Raw genomic sequence first — 21036 nt, 5'->3', positions numbered from 1 at the left:
GGTTCTGTACTGACAGCTCAGAGCCTAGAGCCTGCTTCAGATTTTGTGCCTCCCTGTTTCTCTGCCCCTCCCCCACTTATGCTCGGTCTCTCTCTCTCTCTCTCTAAAATAAACATTTTAAAAGATTGACAGATCAGAAGGGAGCTCATGTTATTTCACCACCTTTTAGAAATACTAAATGGTCTGTTTAATAATAGCTTTAATAAAATCAGATAAACAGAAAAGATGAAACTTCTCTGTCTGGTTTATTTACTTATTTGCATTTCTAATGATAATTCAGAGAAGGCTGTATTTGCAACCAACATGACAGAATCTTAATTGGGAAACAAAATTAAACCTCCTTTCAAGGAAGGATAAAAAATTCTGGGATATTCATAATATAAAATGTTGGTCGGCAATAGGGAATAAACTACTGATACAACATGATTCATCTCTAAAACATGATGTTGCTTCAAAGAAGACAGTTGAGGGCCTCGTGATTTCCATTTATGTGGAGTTCAAAACCAGGCAAAACTAACACGGCAGAACAGTGATCCCCCTTGGCAGGAGAAATGAACTTGAAGGGGGCTGAAAGGAACTTCAGTGATGGAAATGTTCTCTGTGTTGATGTGGGTGTCTACATAATTGTATAGACTGGACAAACTCATTGTAAAGTTATATGTATTCCACTGGATATACATTTTACCTTAATAAAAAATTCCTCTCGTACACAAGTTCTGTCTGCTGGACCTTCTTTACAAATAGTAATTAACTCCTAAAAGTCTAATTCTTTCAAAAATTTCTTTTTCTGAAAATTTAGTGTATTTCCCGGGGAAATAACAAAGCTTGGTAATGGAGAGATTGCTTTTATTCTAAGTAATTTGTGAAATCTACAAGCCAACACAAAATACTTGAATACTTTGGGGCACCTAGGTGGCTCAGTCGGTTAAGCATCTGACTTCAGCTCAGGTCATGATCTTGCAGTTTGTGGGTTTGAGCCCTATGTTGGGCTCTGTGCTGACAGCCTACAGCCTGGAGCCTGCTTCAGATTCTGTGTCTCCCTCTCTCCCCTCCCCTGCTCATACAACAGTCTCTCTCTGCCTCAAAAATAAACCTAAAGAAAGACTTGACTACTTCAATTAAAAGGGGTTAAATCACCATAGTAAATCTCACTCTAAATATAATCACACAATAAAGAATGCAAAATAGGTTGAATATGTAATTTTTCCCATTCCCTCTCTAGCTAAACTTTTACCAGTAGACTTAATCAGTAGCCTCACTCTTAAACCAGAGAATGAAACTTTTTTCGTAAAAATGCTTTAAAATTAAAACTCAAATCATTAAGTTTGAACTACTTTTACTGCTTCTTTATTTGGGCACTGAAGTGAAATGTTTAAGAGATCAAAGGTAAGATGGGTTAAGAAAATGTGCAACGAACATTAAATGGGACCCAGTGCACAGTGAGAGGGGGAAAAGTTTTTGCCTCATTTTTTTTTTATCTTAGGGCAAGAGAGGGGGAAGGGGGCAGAGGAGGGGAGACAGAATCCCCAGCAGTATACATGCTCAGCACAGAGCCCAACATGGAGCTTAATCCCACGACCCTGGGATCATGACCTGAGCTGAAATCGAGTCAGATGCTCAACTGACTGAGCGACCCAGGCACCCTTAACAGAAGGATCATATCATAAAAAATAGTACTTGATGGGGCGCCTGGCTGGCCCAGTCAGGAGAGCATGCGACTCTTAATCTCTGGTTCATGAGACCAACCCCCAGTTGGGTGTGGAGCCTACTTTAAAAAAATATATACGGTCTTATAAAAAATTAGTAATTGAGTAACAGCACACTTGTCAGTTCCGAGGTTTTTGTTTCCTTGTTTTGACTATTTCTAGCAGAAAACAGGAAAATATTTCATGCAAGGAATTTGGGCACAAAGAGCCTTCGGAAAGAATTTAAAGGAAATACATATTCGTGGTAACAAAAATTTCACTTTCTAGACTGGATTTACAGGATGAATATAAGGAAACGAAAACACGTGCCACTGCAGTACAGGACTTTTCAAATTCGTCATGTATGGTCACAATGGCCATAAATGGTCAGAGACTTAAAATAGATGAGCTTGTCACTAAAGAGGTTAAAGACAAAGTATCTTCCAGAACCTGGTTTTTCCCACGGTCAAAGAAACTGCCGTTTTGTGGGTTTTTTTCAGGTCTTTTTAAATTCGGAAAACTTTAAACGTCTTTTATTGTAACCTGGCCATCATTTATCCTAGATCTCTCTACTTCTTCATTACAAAGCTACCGAGTCCAAGGTATTGATGCTCTTTTTCTGCTCTAAGATGCATCGATAGAACGGTGTCTCTGAAACCACTTCCATGGGCCAGGAGATCTAGAATTCTCTCCGGTCAGCCTTTACACGCCGCAGTCCAGTGCCCATGAGTGGTTGGATGCCCAGACACATTTAGGCCACAGGGTTTGCCGTGCGGGGATGGTGATCCTGTCCCTAAAGAGTAGAAACGTGTTGACCCCTGTGGTTACTCACAAGCCACTTAGAACTTTCCTAATATGAACCCCTGCTTTAAGAGCAAGCTTTAATAGCAAGCCTTTAAGACTCATTCGTGCCAAACACCTGTACTGCAGACCGATTCCCAAAACCTGTCACCTAAGATTGTTTAAGCAAGAACTCATTGTCTCACAGAGACAAAGGAATATGCAGGAACATACTGTTGCCATCCCCCGAACCACTGTGTTTACTGCCTCTCTACCATTAATTTCTTTTCTCTGGGCCCTTCCTTTCTTGATTGTTACTAAACATCCTGAACATAGAGGTTCGTACTTGTGACGGAATCCCTGATGGCTCCCCAACTCTGTTCATGTAAAAACCATGTACTGTGATATCTATGATTAGGCACCTCGGACTTCCTACATGGCTGTTATTAAGACTCAGTCACGTGGGCCATACGGAGGCCTTTGCTTACCATGTGCGAGCAGACCACACATGTGCAAGTTCCTCGGTCAAAGAGCTGAGGGGACCCGTCCACGTCCGCTGCTAGATAGTTCCAGGCCCTGAGGCAGGAAGAAAGGATGTGAAGAAGGGACAGAAACACACAGGGTATGACAGGATAGGTAACTGGAAACACACAGACAAATCCTTCAAAAGGGAAGATGACAATCTTTATTGTTATTACAAAAGCAATTTTTTTTTTTTTTAACTTCAGTCATTTGAATAATTGCAAGAGCGACTAGGGGCTTAATCCTCACACAGGCATCAAGTCAGGCACAGTAGGTAGCTACAAATCATAAGAAAAAGATTTCTCTACCTTGGATTCCCACCGTTCCTACCTAGAGAGCATTCTGCCACGCTTTGGAATCAGGTTAAAAACCCCAGCAGACCTACTCCGTTCCCTTGAATTCTCTGGCTTTTTTTTTTAAAATGAGAGCTAGGTATTGTCCTATGCTGTCTAGTAAAACCTAGTCGCTAAATCCTGGCCTGAGAGAGATCCCCATTTCCTTTAGAACAGAAGATACTTGTCAACTCAGGGGAGTCCATTTCTGAGAGCCCGGGGGGGTCCCTAAAACGCAGACCTTGGGCTCAGAGCGCAGGTGCACCTCAAGCATGTGGATGGTCCCCTGAGGAGCGCGGGAGCCCCGGGCAGCGGGAAGGAGGCAGCAGGGACTCGGGGGGACGTGCGGAGCCTCGGGAAGCACGAAACGTCCTTCCACCTTGGCTGGCCACAGACCTGAGGTTTCCAGTGGTAGGTTTTAAAGGGCACAGTGGCGTGTGTGGCAAGGTAGAAAAGACAGTTCCCATTCCGACGGCTGCTTGCAAAATTCCGCCTCATCGGACGTGGTGCCTATCCGCTTTTCCCTGACGCTGGAGAATGTACCAGGTTCTCCTGTCCACTCCCCCACCTCCAGGCGCTGAGAACATTCCTTAGTAATTGGCTCGGCTAGCATATTACCGTTTCAAGGAAGCATCGGATTAGAGGTATGTGAAATAGCGTATTAACTGAAGGGAAGTCTCAGTATGTTCCAGGATACCAAAAGTCAACAGTACCCTAGAGCCCAAACCATCACAGGTTGAACCAAACCTACCCGATCTGAATTCTGGCAGTAAATTGGTTCAAATGGAATCCACTGAACTGTCGCGAGGCAAATAAAAACAGTTCCGATTCCACTCACTAGGAAATCTAATCTAACCAACTGACGGCTAAATTGAAACCTACCAAGAAGTCGTCTGAGTTGTGCATGTGAAATTACATTTATTTATTTACCAAGCGGCTGCCACGGCGATCTCTGAAGAAGCAAAGCGTGGACGTATTAGACGGCATCGTGCTAGGGTCACTGAGAAAGGAGGTGGAGGAAATAGAAGCCATGGCATTTGGAGACAGAATATCGTCCCCTAAATCCTTCTGACTGCCGTCTGCCTCACGCACGTCTGTGAGAGGATTACTAGCACAGTTTCTCTGAGAAGGTAGGCCAACCCTGTCCAGAACATCAGATCGTTCAACAGTCCGCTCTAGTGCAGCAAACCAGAATGTTCACAAAGGGTTTTAAAGGTTTCAAAGTCGCCGGATGGTCAGAGCGGTCCTAAGAACGATCTGCCCCTCGACTACCTGAAGTCCCTCCCCAAGGCAGCGAAGCCACCAGGGACGCAGTGGCGGGGCCGTGAGGAAGGCTGACAGCAAGGAGGGCAGCTGAAACGCTGCCCCGTGGGACCGTCCTCACAGACCGCGGAGCGGTGACAGCCGGGGACTAGTGTTCCCGAAGATGCCAGGGAGTCTAGCGGGGTTTTGTCAAGAGTTCATCACGGAAGCAGCGTTTGACCGCAGGCTCACCTTGTTCTTGGGTCGCAAAACCACATCTGATGGAAAGTATGACCCCAAATATCCCGCAGCACTTCCGTCACGGTCCAAGCGCATCGGCCCCTTCAAAGTCCATCGCATCCCGGAAAAGCCGTTCTCGTGACCAGTGTGAATTACCACTCGATACGGCGAACCGCCTGTACTTTCACAACTTACAAAGGTCTGACATCCGGGTATCACAGATTTCAAGACTTTCAGTTCCAAACGAAGAAATACGCACGGGCTTCATTATTCAAGAACACTTTACTCTCTGTCACCTCGTTTCATGGCGACAGCTGCTCGGTCCGACTCTGTGGGTTTGGTTTTACGTGGACTTTCGCTGGACAAGTCCTTTTTGGCAAATTAAAGACAAGAAACAGATGCTAGATTTACCCCTCTCCCGCAGTCAAGGGTGGAAAATGGCAGTTACTTAAGATGTTCATTTCAAGGATAGCTTTCTTGTCTTAAATTCATTAATTTAAAAAACTATGAATAATCAAGCATGAAAGTTGTATCCAGAACATGAATGCAAAGAGATGCAAAGAAAGTTGTGATTCTAACGTATCTACGCCAAAGCCAGAGAACAAACTGTTTCGGTATCACCCTCATCTGCGGTCAGCTACCCTGTGTTTGCACCGTCAGCCACAGCAGCACACGTGCGCTTGCAGAGAACAGAACGGCAGCACAGGAACCCGAACTGCTTTGGAAGGGCCCGGCATCGCCCACGGCCAGCTCCCTTCACACGCTGCATTTCCCCAACCAGGTCACCGGCCAGGGTCTCCAGGAGTTTAAAATCCATCAGCGCTCTTCGACGCGCACGCACTTCCCGAAGAACTTCAAAGCCCACAGAACGTAAGGTGGTGGTTAAATTAAACAGCGAGGTTTCTTTTAAAGCATCTGATTATTTGCACAAATGTAAAACGAATCCGGTGAGATCTTTCTTTCGTCATTTTACTTATGTTCGTGATCTTTTCTTTTTGAGACGTAGGCCCTTCACAGCCGGCATCCGTTCGTCTTGCGGCAGAGTCTTGGCAACGTGTGCCTGATATTCTCGAAGTGTAAATGTTGTAACAGCAAACAGAACTGGTTTTCAAAAATGAGTTCAGTTTAAAAATGGAAATCTAGTTTTGGAAGTAATTTCAACAACTCTTACGCGTTTAAAGATTCATTAAAATCTAGGCAACTGCTATTCTGTTCCTATTACCTTGGAAGTACAAAAAAGAGGCGTTAAGTACGGATTAGACCTCCCCTATTTCCCCGAAAAATAAAAGCCCAGAGATTTGCAGACATAGTAAAATTTAGCTAAATTTCATGCACTTTAATAGCCACGAGTATGGTTCTAGGGAGCTTTAGGGCAAGAGCTTTGCTCCGTCCCTAAGGTACAGCCTCGTTCATGAAAGGCATGGTAATTCGAAAGTTAAGAGAACAGGATTAGATTAAGTTTTATATTTTGTGACTGGAAATACAGTCTGACTAGGCTTTTCTTTTCTGAGGAAGATTACAGGGCACACTACATTAAATACACAATTACAAAGTATCTTATTTCGAGATAAACCACAGTCTAAAAGAGGTCAGGTCTTTGACAAACGGCAACACTGAAAATCAAGGGCGGGGGCGGGGGGGGGGTGGCTTCCCAGGAAACGCAGAAAGCGGCTCTTCCATTTCCCACTTACTCTCGTTAAAAATTTCAAAGTCACGACAGCTGCAGTCGAAAGTCAGCCTTCCATCTAAAAACCCCCACAATGCTCCAGTGTGGCTCTTCCAAATTACAGGTTAGCAAATTTCAGCTTTGTATTTAAGAAAACAGTCCGTTTCAAATAATAGAAAAACGTCGATACTGTGCTTGATTCCACTGATCACTGCTAACTTCCGTCGGTGCAGATTCGGTGGCTCTAAACAGGTGTTCGTTTATAGTTGCTGGACGAGATGCAGCTTTCGCCAGCAAGGATCATCCAGCCTTTAAAATCACCGACACAGATAGTAAACGGTGTCGTTTGTAGAAGTGGCACTTGCGACTGATACGGGTTTTCATACTAGATGCATGCAGCTCTTATAAGTACTAAAGGAGGCATTTTTTGCCAGGTCTCAACATGCTGTCTTTATTGCAAATTCCACTAATTTAACGAGTGAATGGAATTTTCCGTAGGGGTACAATTTCATTATGCTTTACTTATAAAAACGACAGTATGCTGTTCTTTAAGACAACTTACTGTGTTTAAGAAGTCGTGTTAAAATACAAACTGGCGGAACGTAAGGGACAGACCTACGAAAGCAGCGTCACCGTCGCATAAAGGCGTTTAACTGTATGTATGCATCAGCCATCAAAAGGAGGGGTCCAACGAGTTCTTTCCTTTAATACAAACACGAACATCGTTTGTAAATGCCTCATTTAAAGTAGTGGATAGGGGAAGGAGTTTAGAAAAGTCCAAGCAATAAAATGTACTCAGTTACTTGGTAAGTTAAAAAGCTAATGCAACAATGTTACATCCAGATAAAAAATATTATTCAAAAGCAATTCAAATACCGAAAAGGATTTCAAATTGAATATTTTATTAACATGGTAGTTGTCTCTGTAACATGTGCACACACACTCGCACACTCAGAATGATCTGCCTGGGGGAAAAAGACTAAGTAGGTCTAAGGGGAAGATGAAAAATAAAAAAATTCCGGTAAGTTTTCATTATTGTAGGCAATTATGTCCACATCACTTACAAAGCTATTGCCAAATCTGTCCAAGGAAGCAGAGTTTGGGAGGGGAGGGGAAAAAAAACCTGGGGGAAAATTCAACAGTGGCATAGCAGAGCTCTCAATATGAGAAAGCTGACATTATGTGGACTTTTGCTGTGAATTTCGTCTTTGCAAAATATGGGGAGAAGTTTGTCAATGGGCAGAAAATGAGAGAAGGCGGTGTGAAGTAGGCTTTTGCAGTCAATTTTCCTCACAGTACTGTGCAGGGTCATCAAGAAAATGCTTAGTCTTTCTCTGGAACCAGTTTCAGAACTTTTCCAATTGCAATGGTTTTACCTAGAAATGAAATTTAAAAAAACACAAACAAAAACCCTTTTCAGTAGTTAACAGCAAAGCTACGTGAGGTATTAAAGCTGATTATTGTAAAACATAAAACTATTTTTCACAATGCAAATTACTGACTGGCTTTACCACCAAAGGTGTGATTTCTCATCAGGTCGTCTCAGTAAGTGGATCTTTGGAGGGTGGGGGGAGCCGAAAAGAAACTACATTTCCTGTTATCACAAACCTGTGCGTGGACAAGTAAATCGTGGAGCGCCTGTACCATGGCATACTATTTGGCAATAAAAAGGAGTGAATTACATACGTGTCCTAACAGAGCCGAACCTCAAAAACGTGCCAAGCAAAATAAACTAGATACTAACGACCACAAAGCGTATGGTTCTATTTATATGGCACGTCCAAAAAAGGCAGAGAGGGAAAGATTTGTGGTTGGCCGGGAAGAGGAATACCAAGCGACCGTAAACAGGTGTAAGGGCTGTTTTTGTTTTTTTTAAGATGTTGTGAATATTCCACAATCAGAATGTGGTCATGACTGTATACCCTGTAAACCTACAAAAATTCATGAAATTGTACACTGAAAACAAGTCAATTTCAACGTATATAAATTCTCTCAATAAAGCTGTTAAGAAGGGTTCTCAGTCCTATTTTAAGAGGTACGAATCCCATCAGGTCACGTGAAGAACTTAAAAGCCAAGCACCTCCTTAGGAAAACAAGTAACTCTGGGGTTAAACACTTTTGCTAGGTTACTTTCTGCTGGCCGACTGATTTTTATCAGGTTCTAACCGGCAACTAAGGTTCTCATTTTGTTACGTGAACAGGACAAACCCAGTGACCAGCTTCACTAGTACTAGATACAGACTTAAAAAAAATAAAACGGAGCCAGTCTCCGTACAGATTTCTCTGAAGGAAGGTTCAGGAACTGGACACATTGTGTTCCCCGTGCTCTGCACAGCTGCTGACACGCAGGAGACACATCGTTTTCTGTCCAACAGAACCGGGACTAACTGAGCTGCCGATTCTGTATCTCAGCTGAGCCACAGTGTTTTATGTAAGGTTTCCCACCGTCTTAAACTTAGTTACCTAAGTCAGAAATACTGATCAGCCACAGGGAGCCATTTACTAAGAGCCGCTGTGTTTTCATGCTACCAAAGACTTTCACGGCCACAAGACAGGAAAAGCACAGTTGTTCAGATTCACTGAGAAGTAGGCAGAAGGACAGCCACACTCACATAAAAACGCTACTAAACCTCTGTAAAAATTAGGTGCTAAAAGACCATCAGCTTCTGTATCCCTTTTATCCCCCCCCAATATCCGTGTAGTGAATGTTTTATCAGACTTGATTTTCAAATGTCTTCTGACCACAGAAATGACGTTTTACTGCAGAGGCTCGTATGGCAAAAAACGTGCCTTCCAGGGTTAAGCCCTCCAGGATGGGCTTTAATCACTCACGGTACAAAGGATTTCCTCAGAGAAGGTCTCGCTTAGTAAATAAACTAACTCTCAAAGCCCGCTCCTTGCAAGAGATCAAAATTAAGATTCTTACAACTACAGCATATACTGCTATAACGCACGGCCGATTCTGTCTGCTGTTCAATTCCCTCCGCTCATAAAACGTTACAGGAATCTGTCACAAAACACGCATCCAAGTTTTCTACAAACTCGTGATGCGTGCGGTACTCTTACCCTCATCCCTTAAGGTAAAGCGCCCCATCTGAGGGAAGTCTTTGAAGGTCTCAAGGCAGATGGTTCCCGCCGTCCTTAAGCGAGCAATGCACACTTGATCTTGTTTCACGAAACGGGGTCGGGTCTTACTTTTCTCTCCTGATTTTTTGTCTACCAAGCAAATTAAGGCCTGTCCAAGAAAAAAGGAGGAGGTCACAACAGTGCCGAGTGAAAGAACCTTTAAGACAAGGAGTGCAGATACAAGTGCCTCACTGGTGCCGATCCGACATGATCAAGATGAGACGGTCTCCGAACCCATACACAAACAAGGCCCCCGGTGCTCTTAATGATCAAAGAATTTCGACTCACTGTTATTTCGACTTCCTCAATGCAGGTGTGAATGTGCAGCACCGCGTTATAGCCTGGGCAGATGATGGACTTGTGCTCTATGATCACTATCTGTCAAACAAAACAATGCACATCTTTGTCCCTGGGGTGAAACAGACCTGACCGTCCTGCAGAGCCACTTCGTACCACCGGAACGTGGAACTCACCATCTCGGCAGGACACCAACTGAACTTATTTTTGAGTTAGAAGTGCTGGGTCAAGCGGCCTGATATCCAAGCGTGACCGCGGAGATGCTTCCCCTACCCATCTTCTAGGCCACAGCCCAACTTTAGAAACCCAGCAGGCAGACTACCCTAAGAAGCCTGTCTCTCCAAGCCATCTCCTCCCCAAGGAGTGAAGGAACTCACTGGCACTGCAGCTGGTTCTCACTTGTTTTGTTCCAGCTGTGAACTTCACAGTTTTATCCAATTCTCAATGACTAAGGCCCAGCAGAAGTAAATAGCCTCGTACCCAGCATCAAAACCTATCCTGCCTAGTCATAGGAGCTCGTGACAGAACTCGAAAATTCTGTGAGCTACGCCAGTCGTGCTCCGTCATCCCTGTGGGGAGGTCACGTAGCTAAGAACACGGACACCCTGTGTCTTCGTGTCTGGAAGGGGACTTACTCTGAAGAAACAGACACAGCCTCATTTCCAAGGTGGCTGTGCTCTCCTCAAGGGAAAGACGCTCTGAGCAAAATGTTAGGTCGTAATACTCCTTACCAACAGGTGACCAAAAATAAAAAGGAACTTCCGAAGAATACCACCTCTTGAAGACCGGGTGTGTGTGAGACATCGCGGTGGCCGTGATATGTATGTATGACCTCCCCTATCTCATTCCCCTGCTACACACAATGGAGGGTCACCAGAGATCAGGCAAAGAGCATTTACATTCTAATTGCACATGGAGGGTGAAGACCGCTAAGGCAATTACAATGACTAGTCTACCTGGGCATCAAATGTGCGTCCAGAATGACAAAGATTATTAGGGTCACAAAGGATGAATCCTGGGAGAATCTCTTCCTCTTCAATTCCTTTCAGTCGGATTTTGAGGTTTTCACCTGGGGCTACAGAATCAGTTTCTACATCATCGGAAAGGATTCCAAGAACTTCCACGTTGTGCTTGAAAACAAAAAACAAAAAACAAAAAAAACCACATGCAAATAAACCCCAGACTGGAGGTTTTCGGACACACACGCTGCACGGCAGAATGTAACGTGATCCGAATGGTCCCTTCAAGCCACGTTTTCCTGCAAATCGTGGATGAGCCAGAACGTTTATTAACACTGAATCTAACATCTGGATTTGAATTTGATGAACGTCATTTTTATTACGATGATTACATTCTAGGATTCCAAAGGACACCGTTTCTACTACCTCTCAACCCCAGATATCTGAAGAGTGTACATCTCCAAAGTTTTCTGAACAATTAAGCTTTGAAAGAACAGTCACTAGGGGCACCTGGGAGGCTCAGTCAGTTAAGCGTCTGACTTCGGCTCAGGTCACGATCTCACGATTCAGGAGTTCGAGGAGCCCCGCATCGGGCTGCGGTCTCGACGCCGAGCCTGTCTGGATCTTCCATCTCGCTCTCTCTCCGCCCCTCCCCCGCTCCATCTCGACAATAAGCATTAAAACTATATACGTTAAAAAAAAGAATACCGACTAATGGGTACAGGATTTCCTTCTGGGACGTTGAAAACGTTCTGGAACTTGACAGCGGTGACAGCTGTGAATGTACCAAACGTCACGAATGGTAAAACTGCCATCTCTTACCAGTTATTTAAAAAAGAGCATACCGGTGGGAAAAAGTGTGAAAAGCAATACCCACAAGCGTTGCTTTACTTTACTCCGTCTCTGCCCCTGGAGAGAATTCGTCTTTTTAAAACACACACCCCAAAACAAAACAACCTGGTGACGGCAGGTAAGGGGCGGCGAATCCAGAATGCACTCTTCCCCGCCGCGGCGGGCTGAACTCCAGTCTCTCCCCTCCCCGACCCAAAACGCTCTCCTTTCCCAGAAGGCAGCTTAGACCTTTTTGACAGCTGTCGAAATTCCTTCCAAGAAGTGAGATGGAGCCAGATTTGTCACCTAAAGTCTTTACGGTAACAGGACAAAGGGGCAGAAACCAGCAGTCCCACCGCACACAAACTAACAAGTACTGTCTGCTACTTTCTGTCCAATAATCCAGCGGGACGATCCCTCTCCCAAACACACTCTTCTACGGCTTAACGCAATGCGGCCAGTCCAATCTTTAAATAATCCAGTTTCAAAAATTAAGACAGAGGCCAACAAATTCTCTTGGTTTATGAAAGGTAAGGGGCACCTGGGCGGCTCAGTCGGTTAAGTGCCCAACTTCAGTTTTAGCCACGATTTCACGGTTCCTGAGTTCGGGCCCCACATTGGGCTTGCTGCTGTCTACCTGTCAGCACAAAGGCTGCTTGGGATCCTCTGTCCCCCTCTCCTTGCCCCTCCCTTGCTTGCGCGGACTCTCTCAAAAAGTAAGGAAAAAAAAAAAAGGCACTAAGGATTGTCTGCTCTAAATACCTCACCTACGTGGAATCATACATCATTTATCTTCTTGTGACCGGCTCCATTCACTTGGCACAAGGCCCCTGAGGCTCATCCATGCTGTAAGCCTATGTCAGAAAAGCTGAATGACAGTCCATTGTACGTACAGACGTTTCGTTTGTCTCATCGGTCAATGGCCACGATCGGCTGCTTCTCCATTTCAGCTTTTGTAAGTGGTGCTGTGGATATCGGTTCTCGGTTCTTCGAGGTCTGCCTTCCATTCTTTCGGGTACATGTCCTGAAGTGGAACTGCTGAATCGTGTAATTATTCTATTTTTAAAATGTGGAGCAAACATCGTTACGTTTTGGCATAGCCGCTGTGCACGCTTACATTCTCGCCGACAGCGTACGAGGGTTTTCCGATTTCTCCACACCCTCACCGACATCTGCTCTTTGGTGTTTTGACGGTAGCCATCCTGATGGGTGCGAGGCGCCGTCTCGCTGTGGTTCCGATTTGCATTCCCCTGATGATCAGAGACGCGGAGATCTTTTTCAGGTGCCTGCTGACCAGCTGCACATCTTCGGAGACAGGTGTAAGACCCCTGCTCATTGTTTAGTCGATCGTTTTCTTTTTTTTTTTTTTTTTTTTTTGCGGACTTGTATTTTTTTTTTTTTTAATTTTGAGAGACAGCAGAGCGTGAGCAGGGGAGGGGACAGAGGGAGACGGAGAGAATCTTCCGCAGGCTCCAAGCTCAGTGAGGAACCCAACCTGGGGCTCGATCCCATGATCCTGGGATCAGGGCCTGAGCCAAAATCAAGAGTTGGACACTCAACCAACTGAGCCAACCAGGCAGGCACCCCGTAGTTCTTGATATATTCTGGATTTAACCCCTTCTCAGATTAATGACATACAATTACTTTCTCCCATTTCGTAGGTTACCTCCCCATTAATTTTTTAATGTAAGATAGGCATCTGTGTCTTTTAAAATATTGAACTCTGTTCCACGGAGACTCAGCAGGACTAAAGCGAACGGAGTTTCTAAGGCTTCCCTAACGGCCACAGCCCTGCTACAGCGACCTGCCCAGCAAGCAGCTGTAACGCGCCTACGAGGACGCCTCCTCTACGGCTAGGGCCTGGCACTAGGTCACTTGCTCACAGCAGACTGTACTTTTCTCTCTGTTGTGGTGGCACACTCGTGAAGTTTACCTTTTTCAGCCCCTTTCCATTGTACAATTCAGGGGCAGCCACTTGGTATTTCACAATATTGTACAACCATCACCAGTTATCTAGTTCCAGAACACCTTCATCACCCCAAAAGGAAACTGTGCCTTTCATTAACCAGTCACTCCCCATTCTCTGTCCCCTCACCTCTTGGAACCACCAATCTGCCTTCCATCACCACGACCAAACTACTCCTGTGACTGCTCTACGGATTTACAACGAGCACTATTTTCATTCGCTGTCCCTGACATTCAACTGCAGCGATAAATACCTTGGTAAAAAGAGACCAGGAGAGGCTACTCCAGTCTCCAATGCATAAGGTATCAAGAAACCTCGAAGTACAATTTGGAAGGCGCCAATTATACCTAAACATTGCAGTGGCAAGGGATACTTTTCCTAATTCACTGTGCCTAGAATAAGCATGGTGAAGAAATTCTCCCTTAAACCCAACAAAATCTCTATTTGGAGGTTCTGATGGCTCAGGCCTGCTTTCCTACACAAACATCTTTGGAGCTGGGAGAGAAGGCCGCTCTGGGAGGCAGGTAACAGTTCCTTAGTTACATGTCTGTCATTATCAGCAACTGAGCAGTCAGACGTAACACAAAGGAAGAATTCATGGGGGTTCTGCGTGTTTGAATGAACCCCTCTCCAACAGTAAACAACTTACAAAACGATAGGAAGAAAGAATTCACACGAGACTCATTTATGATTAAGGCAAACCCTCTTCTCTAAAAACAGGTAAGGAACACAGACGGGATACATTATTTTATAGTATCCAACGTAACTATGTACAAGAAGAAGAAAAAAAAAGGCCAATGATACCATAGTTAAACCTGACTCTTCGTCCCTGGCTTGCTCGATAACCCAGTGTGTTAAGAGCAACAAGTCACTTAACCACTCCAGACCCCTACCTGCCTCTTGTGAAAGAACAGAGGCAGAGCTGTCTTGATAAACCTTTTAGCTCTAACATGGTGCCGGCCCCTCCCCATCTGTCACTGGGTCACTGTAATACCACTTACTCTGTAGTAAACTGTGCACGTGACGTTAATAAAATGTAATCATGGATTTTAAAAGTTTTCTTTTAACAGAAATCCCTAAACTTTTTAAAAGTTCTAGCTCCTTGCTACTGTTTTCAAGACGAAATCCAAATAAGACCATTACTAATTCTTACCTTGTTTGGCATCATCACAAGCTGCTGGCCTTTACAAATAGATCCTGATTCCAGCTTTCCCAGGACCACGGTGCCCATATCCTGTTTAAATTCGAAAAACACGGAGTTGCAGACTTTTATTACTATTCTACAACAGTTCAACGACCCCAAGTGAAATCTTATGGGGCTTACTCATGAAAGAAAACCTATAGCTCAAGTGGCAGAATGCTTAGGACTAATCTTAAACACGGGACAGGTAACAAATACTCCATATTGTTTGTCATCAGCACACGTACAGCTGTCACACTAAGAAGGATGCCTGACATCTAAAAAAGCATGCTACTGGAAACAGCACAGAATTTTACATGTGAAGATCTGAATTATTTGTTTCAATTCACTCCGATTCTCTGAAAATCTGAGCCTGCTTCCTCATACAAAAAATTAGAAAAATACTTGTTCAAAAAATGTAGCAGGGAGCTACTGACAGAATGAAGTATTCGAGGAGAGCAAAGCATGACATCGATAAAACTTCAAAAGCGCGCTGCTGAGGCTGCGGTCCGACCAGCACTCACGTACTCTGCTCCCAGTATCTGGAAGGCTACTGGTCAGTAGCCATCAACCGTAACGTGTAAATCCTCTGCCTCCAGCAGTTTTTCCCTGTATGGCTTTCTCTCTAAAAAATGATTATTGGCGGGGCGCCTGGGTGGCGCAGTCGGTTAAGCGTCCGACTTCAGCCAGGTCACGATCTCGCGGTCCGTGAGTTCGAGCCCCGCGTCGGGCTCTGGGGAGATGGCTCGGAGCCTGGAGCCTGTTTCCGATTCTGTGTCTCCCTTTCTCTCTGCCCCTCCCCCGTTCATGCTCTGTCTCTCTCTGTCCCAAAAATAAATAAACGTTGAAAAAAAAAAAAATTAAAAAAAAAAAAATGATTATTGGCTTAGTGGGGAACAGCTTAAATGACGTAGGCTGGCTGATTAAATAGCGATCCATCTATATCACTAAACAACATATAGCCACTAAGGAAGACCTCCAGGGGTGCCTGGGTGGCTCAGTCAGTTAAGCCTCCGACCTCAGCTCAGGTCATGATCTCACAGTTCATGGGTTCGAGTCCCATGATGGGCTCTATGCTCCCAGCTCGGAGCCTGGATCCCGCTTTGGATTCGGTGTCTGCCTCTCTCTCTCTGCCCTTCCCTCACTCCCTCTCAAAAAAAAGAAATAAACATTAAAAACAATAAAAAAGAGAGACATCTATGCTATGTTGTTAATTATCAGGACTGTTTCATCATGTAAAACACAAAACAATGACTTCACCTCCCATAAAACCCAATTTCTTGAACATTCAGGGTACCTTGTACTTATCCACAATTGGCAGCCTGATTGGTCCATCAACTGATCTATTGAAATTTGGCAGATTATCCAAATACGGAATAAATGGCAAACCACTGAAAACATAATAATATCCATTAAAGAGCATCAACAGAAGTATTAAAATTTTAAGAAATTACAGGACTGTAACTTTATACAAAAAACAGTTCTAATAATACTTCCATTCTACCCACGTACTCGCTCATTCAACCAAATTATTATCCAGTTCACTTCCTTCATTCTTCAGAAAACGCAAAAAATAACAAAATGGTTCTATAATAAAGAATATATTATAATAAATATTATATAAATATAATAAAAAACTTCCTCATAAACTTAAGATTTAGAAAATATTTTATAGCAAATGGCCTACATAAATTGGCTACATTCTGCTACTTAATTTTTATGGACTTTTCCAGCTCTAAAATCAGGATTCTATAAAATCATTTCCTCTGTAATGCTACAGTGTATGAATTGGGAGGCTTAATACTGCCAAGACAGCAATGCTCCCCAAAGCGATCTACAGATTCAGCACAATCCCCATGAACATCCCAGCTGCCTTTTGGAACAAGGTGACGAGTTGATGTTAATGTTCGTAAAGATATTCAGGGGACCCAGAATAGCCAAAACCACCTTGGAAAAAAAAATAATAATAGTAATACTAATAAAATTCAGAGGCACTTCCCAATTTGAAAAACTCACAAAAGCTCAGTAATCAAGACTTTAACAAAAAAAAGAACCCAAAATGCAGCAGACATCTAACTGTAAGAGCTAAAACCACAACAGGTTTCGAAGAAAATAGTGTGGCTCAGTCTTCATGCCTGAGTTAGGCAACGTTTTCCCAAGTATGTCCCCATAAGCACAACCAACAAAAGAAAACACAGACTGGATTTCATCAAAATTAAAAGCTTTTGTGCTTCAAAGGACACCGTCCAGAAAGGTGTCCCCGAGGAGAAAATATCTGCACATCATTTATCTAATAAAGGACTTCTACTCGGTACATAAAGAACTCTCCCAACTCAATTAACAAAAAGACAACACAATTACCAAATGGGCAAAGGTCACGGTATTTTTGAAGCCGAAGTCAGAGAAAGTATTTACTGAGATTACTTATAAAGACATAAATTTTTTCTAAACGGAAGCAAAGGTTACTTACGTGTACCAAGGGCAGAAATCGGATTGCTCTTTAAGATTTGCTCCGGTCAGTCCCGAGCAGGGCATAAAGTGGATGTCCTTTTTGGGATTGAAGCCAACTTTCTTCAAAAATGGCACTAGTTTCTCTTTGCACTCTTCATATCTATGAATATTTATGAATAACTCTATTATAATATGAAACAAGTGAACTCCAGTTTCATTATTAAACACATTAAGGTTAAAAAAATTTTTAATGTTTATTTATACTTTTGAGAGAGACGGAGACAGAGCATGAGAGGGGGAGAGGCAAGAGGAAGACAGAATCCAAAGCGGGTTCCGGGCTCTGAGCTGTCAGCACAGAGCCCGAGGCGGGGCTTGAACTCACGAACCGCGACATCGTGACCTGAGCCAAAGCCGGACATTTAACCCACCGAGCCACCCAGGCGCCCCCGACAAATTAAGGTTTCAGAAAAACCGCAGGGGCAAACAGCACTCGGTCGCAAAGCCACCCTCTGTCCCACTAAGATGCCCGTACAGACCAGGAAGACGGCAAAGCTCACCTCTCGCTGCTCCAGTTCACTGTCGGGTCATCCATCTTATTAATGAGCACGATCAAGTGCTTCACACCTGCCGTCTTTGCCAACATCGCGTGTTCCCTCGTCTGTCCGCCCTTCTCAAATCCAGTTTCAAACTCTCCCTTCCTAGCAGAGATGACCTATTCCAAGAAATCCGAGAGTTTACTCTTACACATTCACGTCTACCCTCCGAGTAACGGGGTATCTTTCCTTTTAGTTTTATCGAAGCTTTTTGCAAGAAAATAAAAATAAGTGAGTTATAACATGCATGCTTTTGAACATCCCGATATCTAAATGGCTGAAGATTTTGGTACACGTTTGTACCGATCCCCTAATTTTCCAAAATCTAGCACGCCTTTATAATTGACAATTCATACCTGCACGTGACAGTGCCGGCACACGGACAAAGCGAACGACCCTGCAAGATGCCCGAAGGCCTTGAGAAAACAGATCATTTCTTACTCAGTTTTGTACCCACTGCACATGGGAAATGTGCAAAACGGATCAGGCATGAGACTGAGCAGACACTAAGTTCTGACACGGTCATAGATAGGAGCGACGGCAGAGAAAAGATGAAACACTGTTTTCCTACGTGAATCCGATTACAAAGATTGCTTGAGAGCAGGTGAGACAAAAGTGACGTCTGTGACCGGAGGCTACAGCTCGCTGCAACCTGAGTTCTAGCTGTTCGAGGGTAAAATCAAAACACTTCACCACGAAGCAGGGCTGCTACCAAATACCAAATACAGGTGGACCGGAAAGGTCTTTCTTACCAGAACAGCCAAATCAGCTTGAGAAGCGCCACCAATCATGTTTGGGACAAAACTCTTGTGGCCAGGGGCGTCCAGGATCGTGAAATGCTTCTTTTCCGTTTCAAAATAGGCACGGCCCACTTCGACTGTTTTACCCTTGTCTCGTTCTTCCTGATTTGTGTCTAAGGCCCAAGACAAGTACCTGAAGTAATTTAGAAATAAGAGTAATGTCACTAAGAACATATGAGTTTTTAAAATATTCTTCTACCGCTAAAGGTATAATGAGGACATCCAGTTTTATGTCCAGAATACAACATTTAAATCGTGAACAGGACAGGAGCGCCCGGCTGGCTCAGTTAGTGGATCGTGCGACTCTTGATCTCGGGGCTGTGAACTGGAGCCCCACGTTGGGTATGGAGATTAAAAATTTTAAAAATCTTAAAAAAAAAAAAAAAAATCACGGGGCGCCTGGGTGGCTCAGTCATTCGGCATCTGACTTTAGCTCAGGTTACGATCTCATTATTTATGAGTCTGAGACCCACACAGGGTGAACTCAAGCCCCGCTTGGGTGAGCCCTGCTTTTTTCTCTGTCTCTCCGTCTCTCCTTCTGCCCGTCCTGGGATTCTCTCTTTCTGTCTCTGCCTCTGGCTTACTTGTGCGCTTGCTCGCTCGCTCTCAAAAAAAAAAAAAAAAAAAAAAAAAAAAAAAAAAAAAAAAGAATAGGACTAGGTAGAAATGAAAATTGATAGAATAAATCTTTTATTATTGCGATTCAAACATTTAGAGCTTTTACAAATATCCAGGCAATTACAGGTATCCCCTGATTTTTGAAAGTTCATGTTATGCCACTTTGCTTTTACAAACAACCTACCTTAGTACCTGTTCTTACAAACTGATACTCAAAGAGGATTTTTTTTTTTAACGAAAAAAAGTGAAAAGCAAAACTAGCATTCAGCGTTTGTTCTGCAGCGAAGGGCGAGACACGGCACTGAGCGGCCAGGGCGACACCACACGCTTCTGCCCCAGGAGCCTCTCAGCATCTCTGCGTCAAGCTGTCGCAGCTTTGAACTGTGTCTGCGCATCTGGGCCGTATCGCCATTTATTGTGTGTATCCGTTAGCACAGATGAGTCCTGAGGTATCAGAAAAGCCCGAGAGATTATTCTCCGGGTCTGGGAATGCTCAAAAAATGTTTTCCAGGTAAACTGATGACAATTGCTTCTTTGCTTCATGCCATTTTGGCTTACAAAAGATTTGAAAGGAATGTTCTACTTTTGGATATACAGGGGGGAAAACCCGTATATATATTCTATAAGCAAAGAGTATTTATGGAAACAAGCTGACTACCCAGAAAGGCTACTTAGTACCAATGCCAATATCACTGTGAGTTCTTATAATCGCCTGGCACCAAGTATAATACAAGTAACGCTATCTAGGGATATTTTTCAAAAGTGAAAGCCGCGAACAACCATCTGGGAGCAATGGTTACCTGCTAAAAATTATTCTTGTATTTCTTTGCCATGTGAAAACAATTTATGTAAGTTCAAAGCATTCATAATAGTACATATTAATTTAGATAACTCATCATCTGTATTTCATAGTAGATAATCCATTTTTAGTACATTGATAAAGATCTTTTCCCTTAATACAGAGCAATTAAAAAACAAAACAAAAACCATGAATGTCCCAGGTAAATCTGAACTTTTAAAAGAAAGGTAAGATTAGAAGGAAAAAAAAACTGACCCTTTCTCTCACCACTCAAAAGCAAGCACTGTCAATAATTCTGTCCACTCTTGTTTCTTTCCAGGGTTTAATTTACGTCGTTACTGATCACATTCTAAGTAAGATCACGTCACCTGCTTTCTCCCCAAATTCCACTGTAACTTGAGTTCTATTTCTGGTTATCACAAATTCTATAAATGCAGTTTTTTAGTGGTTAGGTAATGACCCCATCAAATGGATGGTTTAGAATTTATCCCACGAGTCTATTACTGACACTTGGATGTTCCCAGGCTCCCTGTGTAGGCTCCGAAGTCATCAGGAGCCAATATACTGTGCAGTATGAGGGCAAAGGACCCCTCTCCTGTATTATGACACCATCTCAGACCTCACGCGCTTGTATCACAGGAGACTAGAGAAGCAGTAGGCAGGGTTTCCTTCAAAGTAATTTATCATGCCGTCAAGGTATACTATACCAGGTTTCTCTGTTTTTTTCTTTAGCTTCTCTTTCATATTTCTCAAGTGTCCTTTTGTCAACCATTCCAGTCAAATACCTGCAATCAAAGAAAACAAAAGTAAACATTCCATTGCTCATAAATTACTCAGAGAAGTTTAGGAAAACTCTAAAGGTCTTTAGGGGAATTTCAACCCCAGAAAACAGCTATTTTAAAATAAAGGAACCACTGACGGATGCTCAAGCCGTGGAACGTTTCAGAGG

The 21036-nt window shown here is 43.6% G+C and overlaps 1 protein-coding gene across 2 annotated transcripts in view; it reads right to left on the bottom strand.

Annotated features, from left to right (window-relative positions):
* Positions 1–7352: 7352 nt before the first annotated feature.
* GSPT1 (G1 to S phase transition 1) overlaps positions 7353–21036 on the bottom strand; it is a 33904-nt gene continuing 20220 nt past the window's right edge. For both annotated transcript variants that reach the window (XM_047087289.1, XM_047087288.1), the window contains exons 6-15: positions 20795–20872; positions 18623–18803; positions 17835–17989; positions 17297–17437; positions 16124–16217; positions 14800–14880; positions 10847–11020; positions 9882–9971; positions 9534–9702; positions 7353–7843 (exon numbers count right to left, since the gene is read on the bottom strand). In XM_047087289.1, coding sequence (XP_046943245.1) covers positions 7791–7843; positions 9534–9702; positions 9882–9971; positions 10847–11020; positions 14800–14880; positions 16124–16217; positions 17297–17437; positions 17835–17989; positions 18623–18803; positions 20795–20872 — 1216 coding nt within the window. In that variant the 3' untranslated portion in view covers positions 7353–7790. The remainder of the gene's footprint in view (positions 7844–9533; positions 9703–9881; positions 9972–10846; positions 11021–14799; positions 14881–16123; positions 16218–17296; positions 17438–17834; positions 17990–18622; positions 18804–20794; positions 20873–21036) is intronic.

This window comes from Lynx rufus, unplaced genomic scaffold (assembly GCF_022079265.1).
Source record: "Lynx rufus isolate CCGP_SWC_20201006 ecotype Redwood Valley unplaced genomic scaffold, mLynRuf1.p SCAF_23, whole genome shotgun sequence".
Classification (NCBI taxonomy): Eukaryota; Metazoa; Chordata; class Mammalia; order Carnivora; family Felidae; genus Lynx; species Lynx rufus.
The sequence above is the reverse complement of the archived record's forward strand: the minus strand, read 5'-3'. Positions and strand labels throughout refer to the sequence as shown.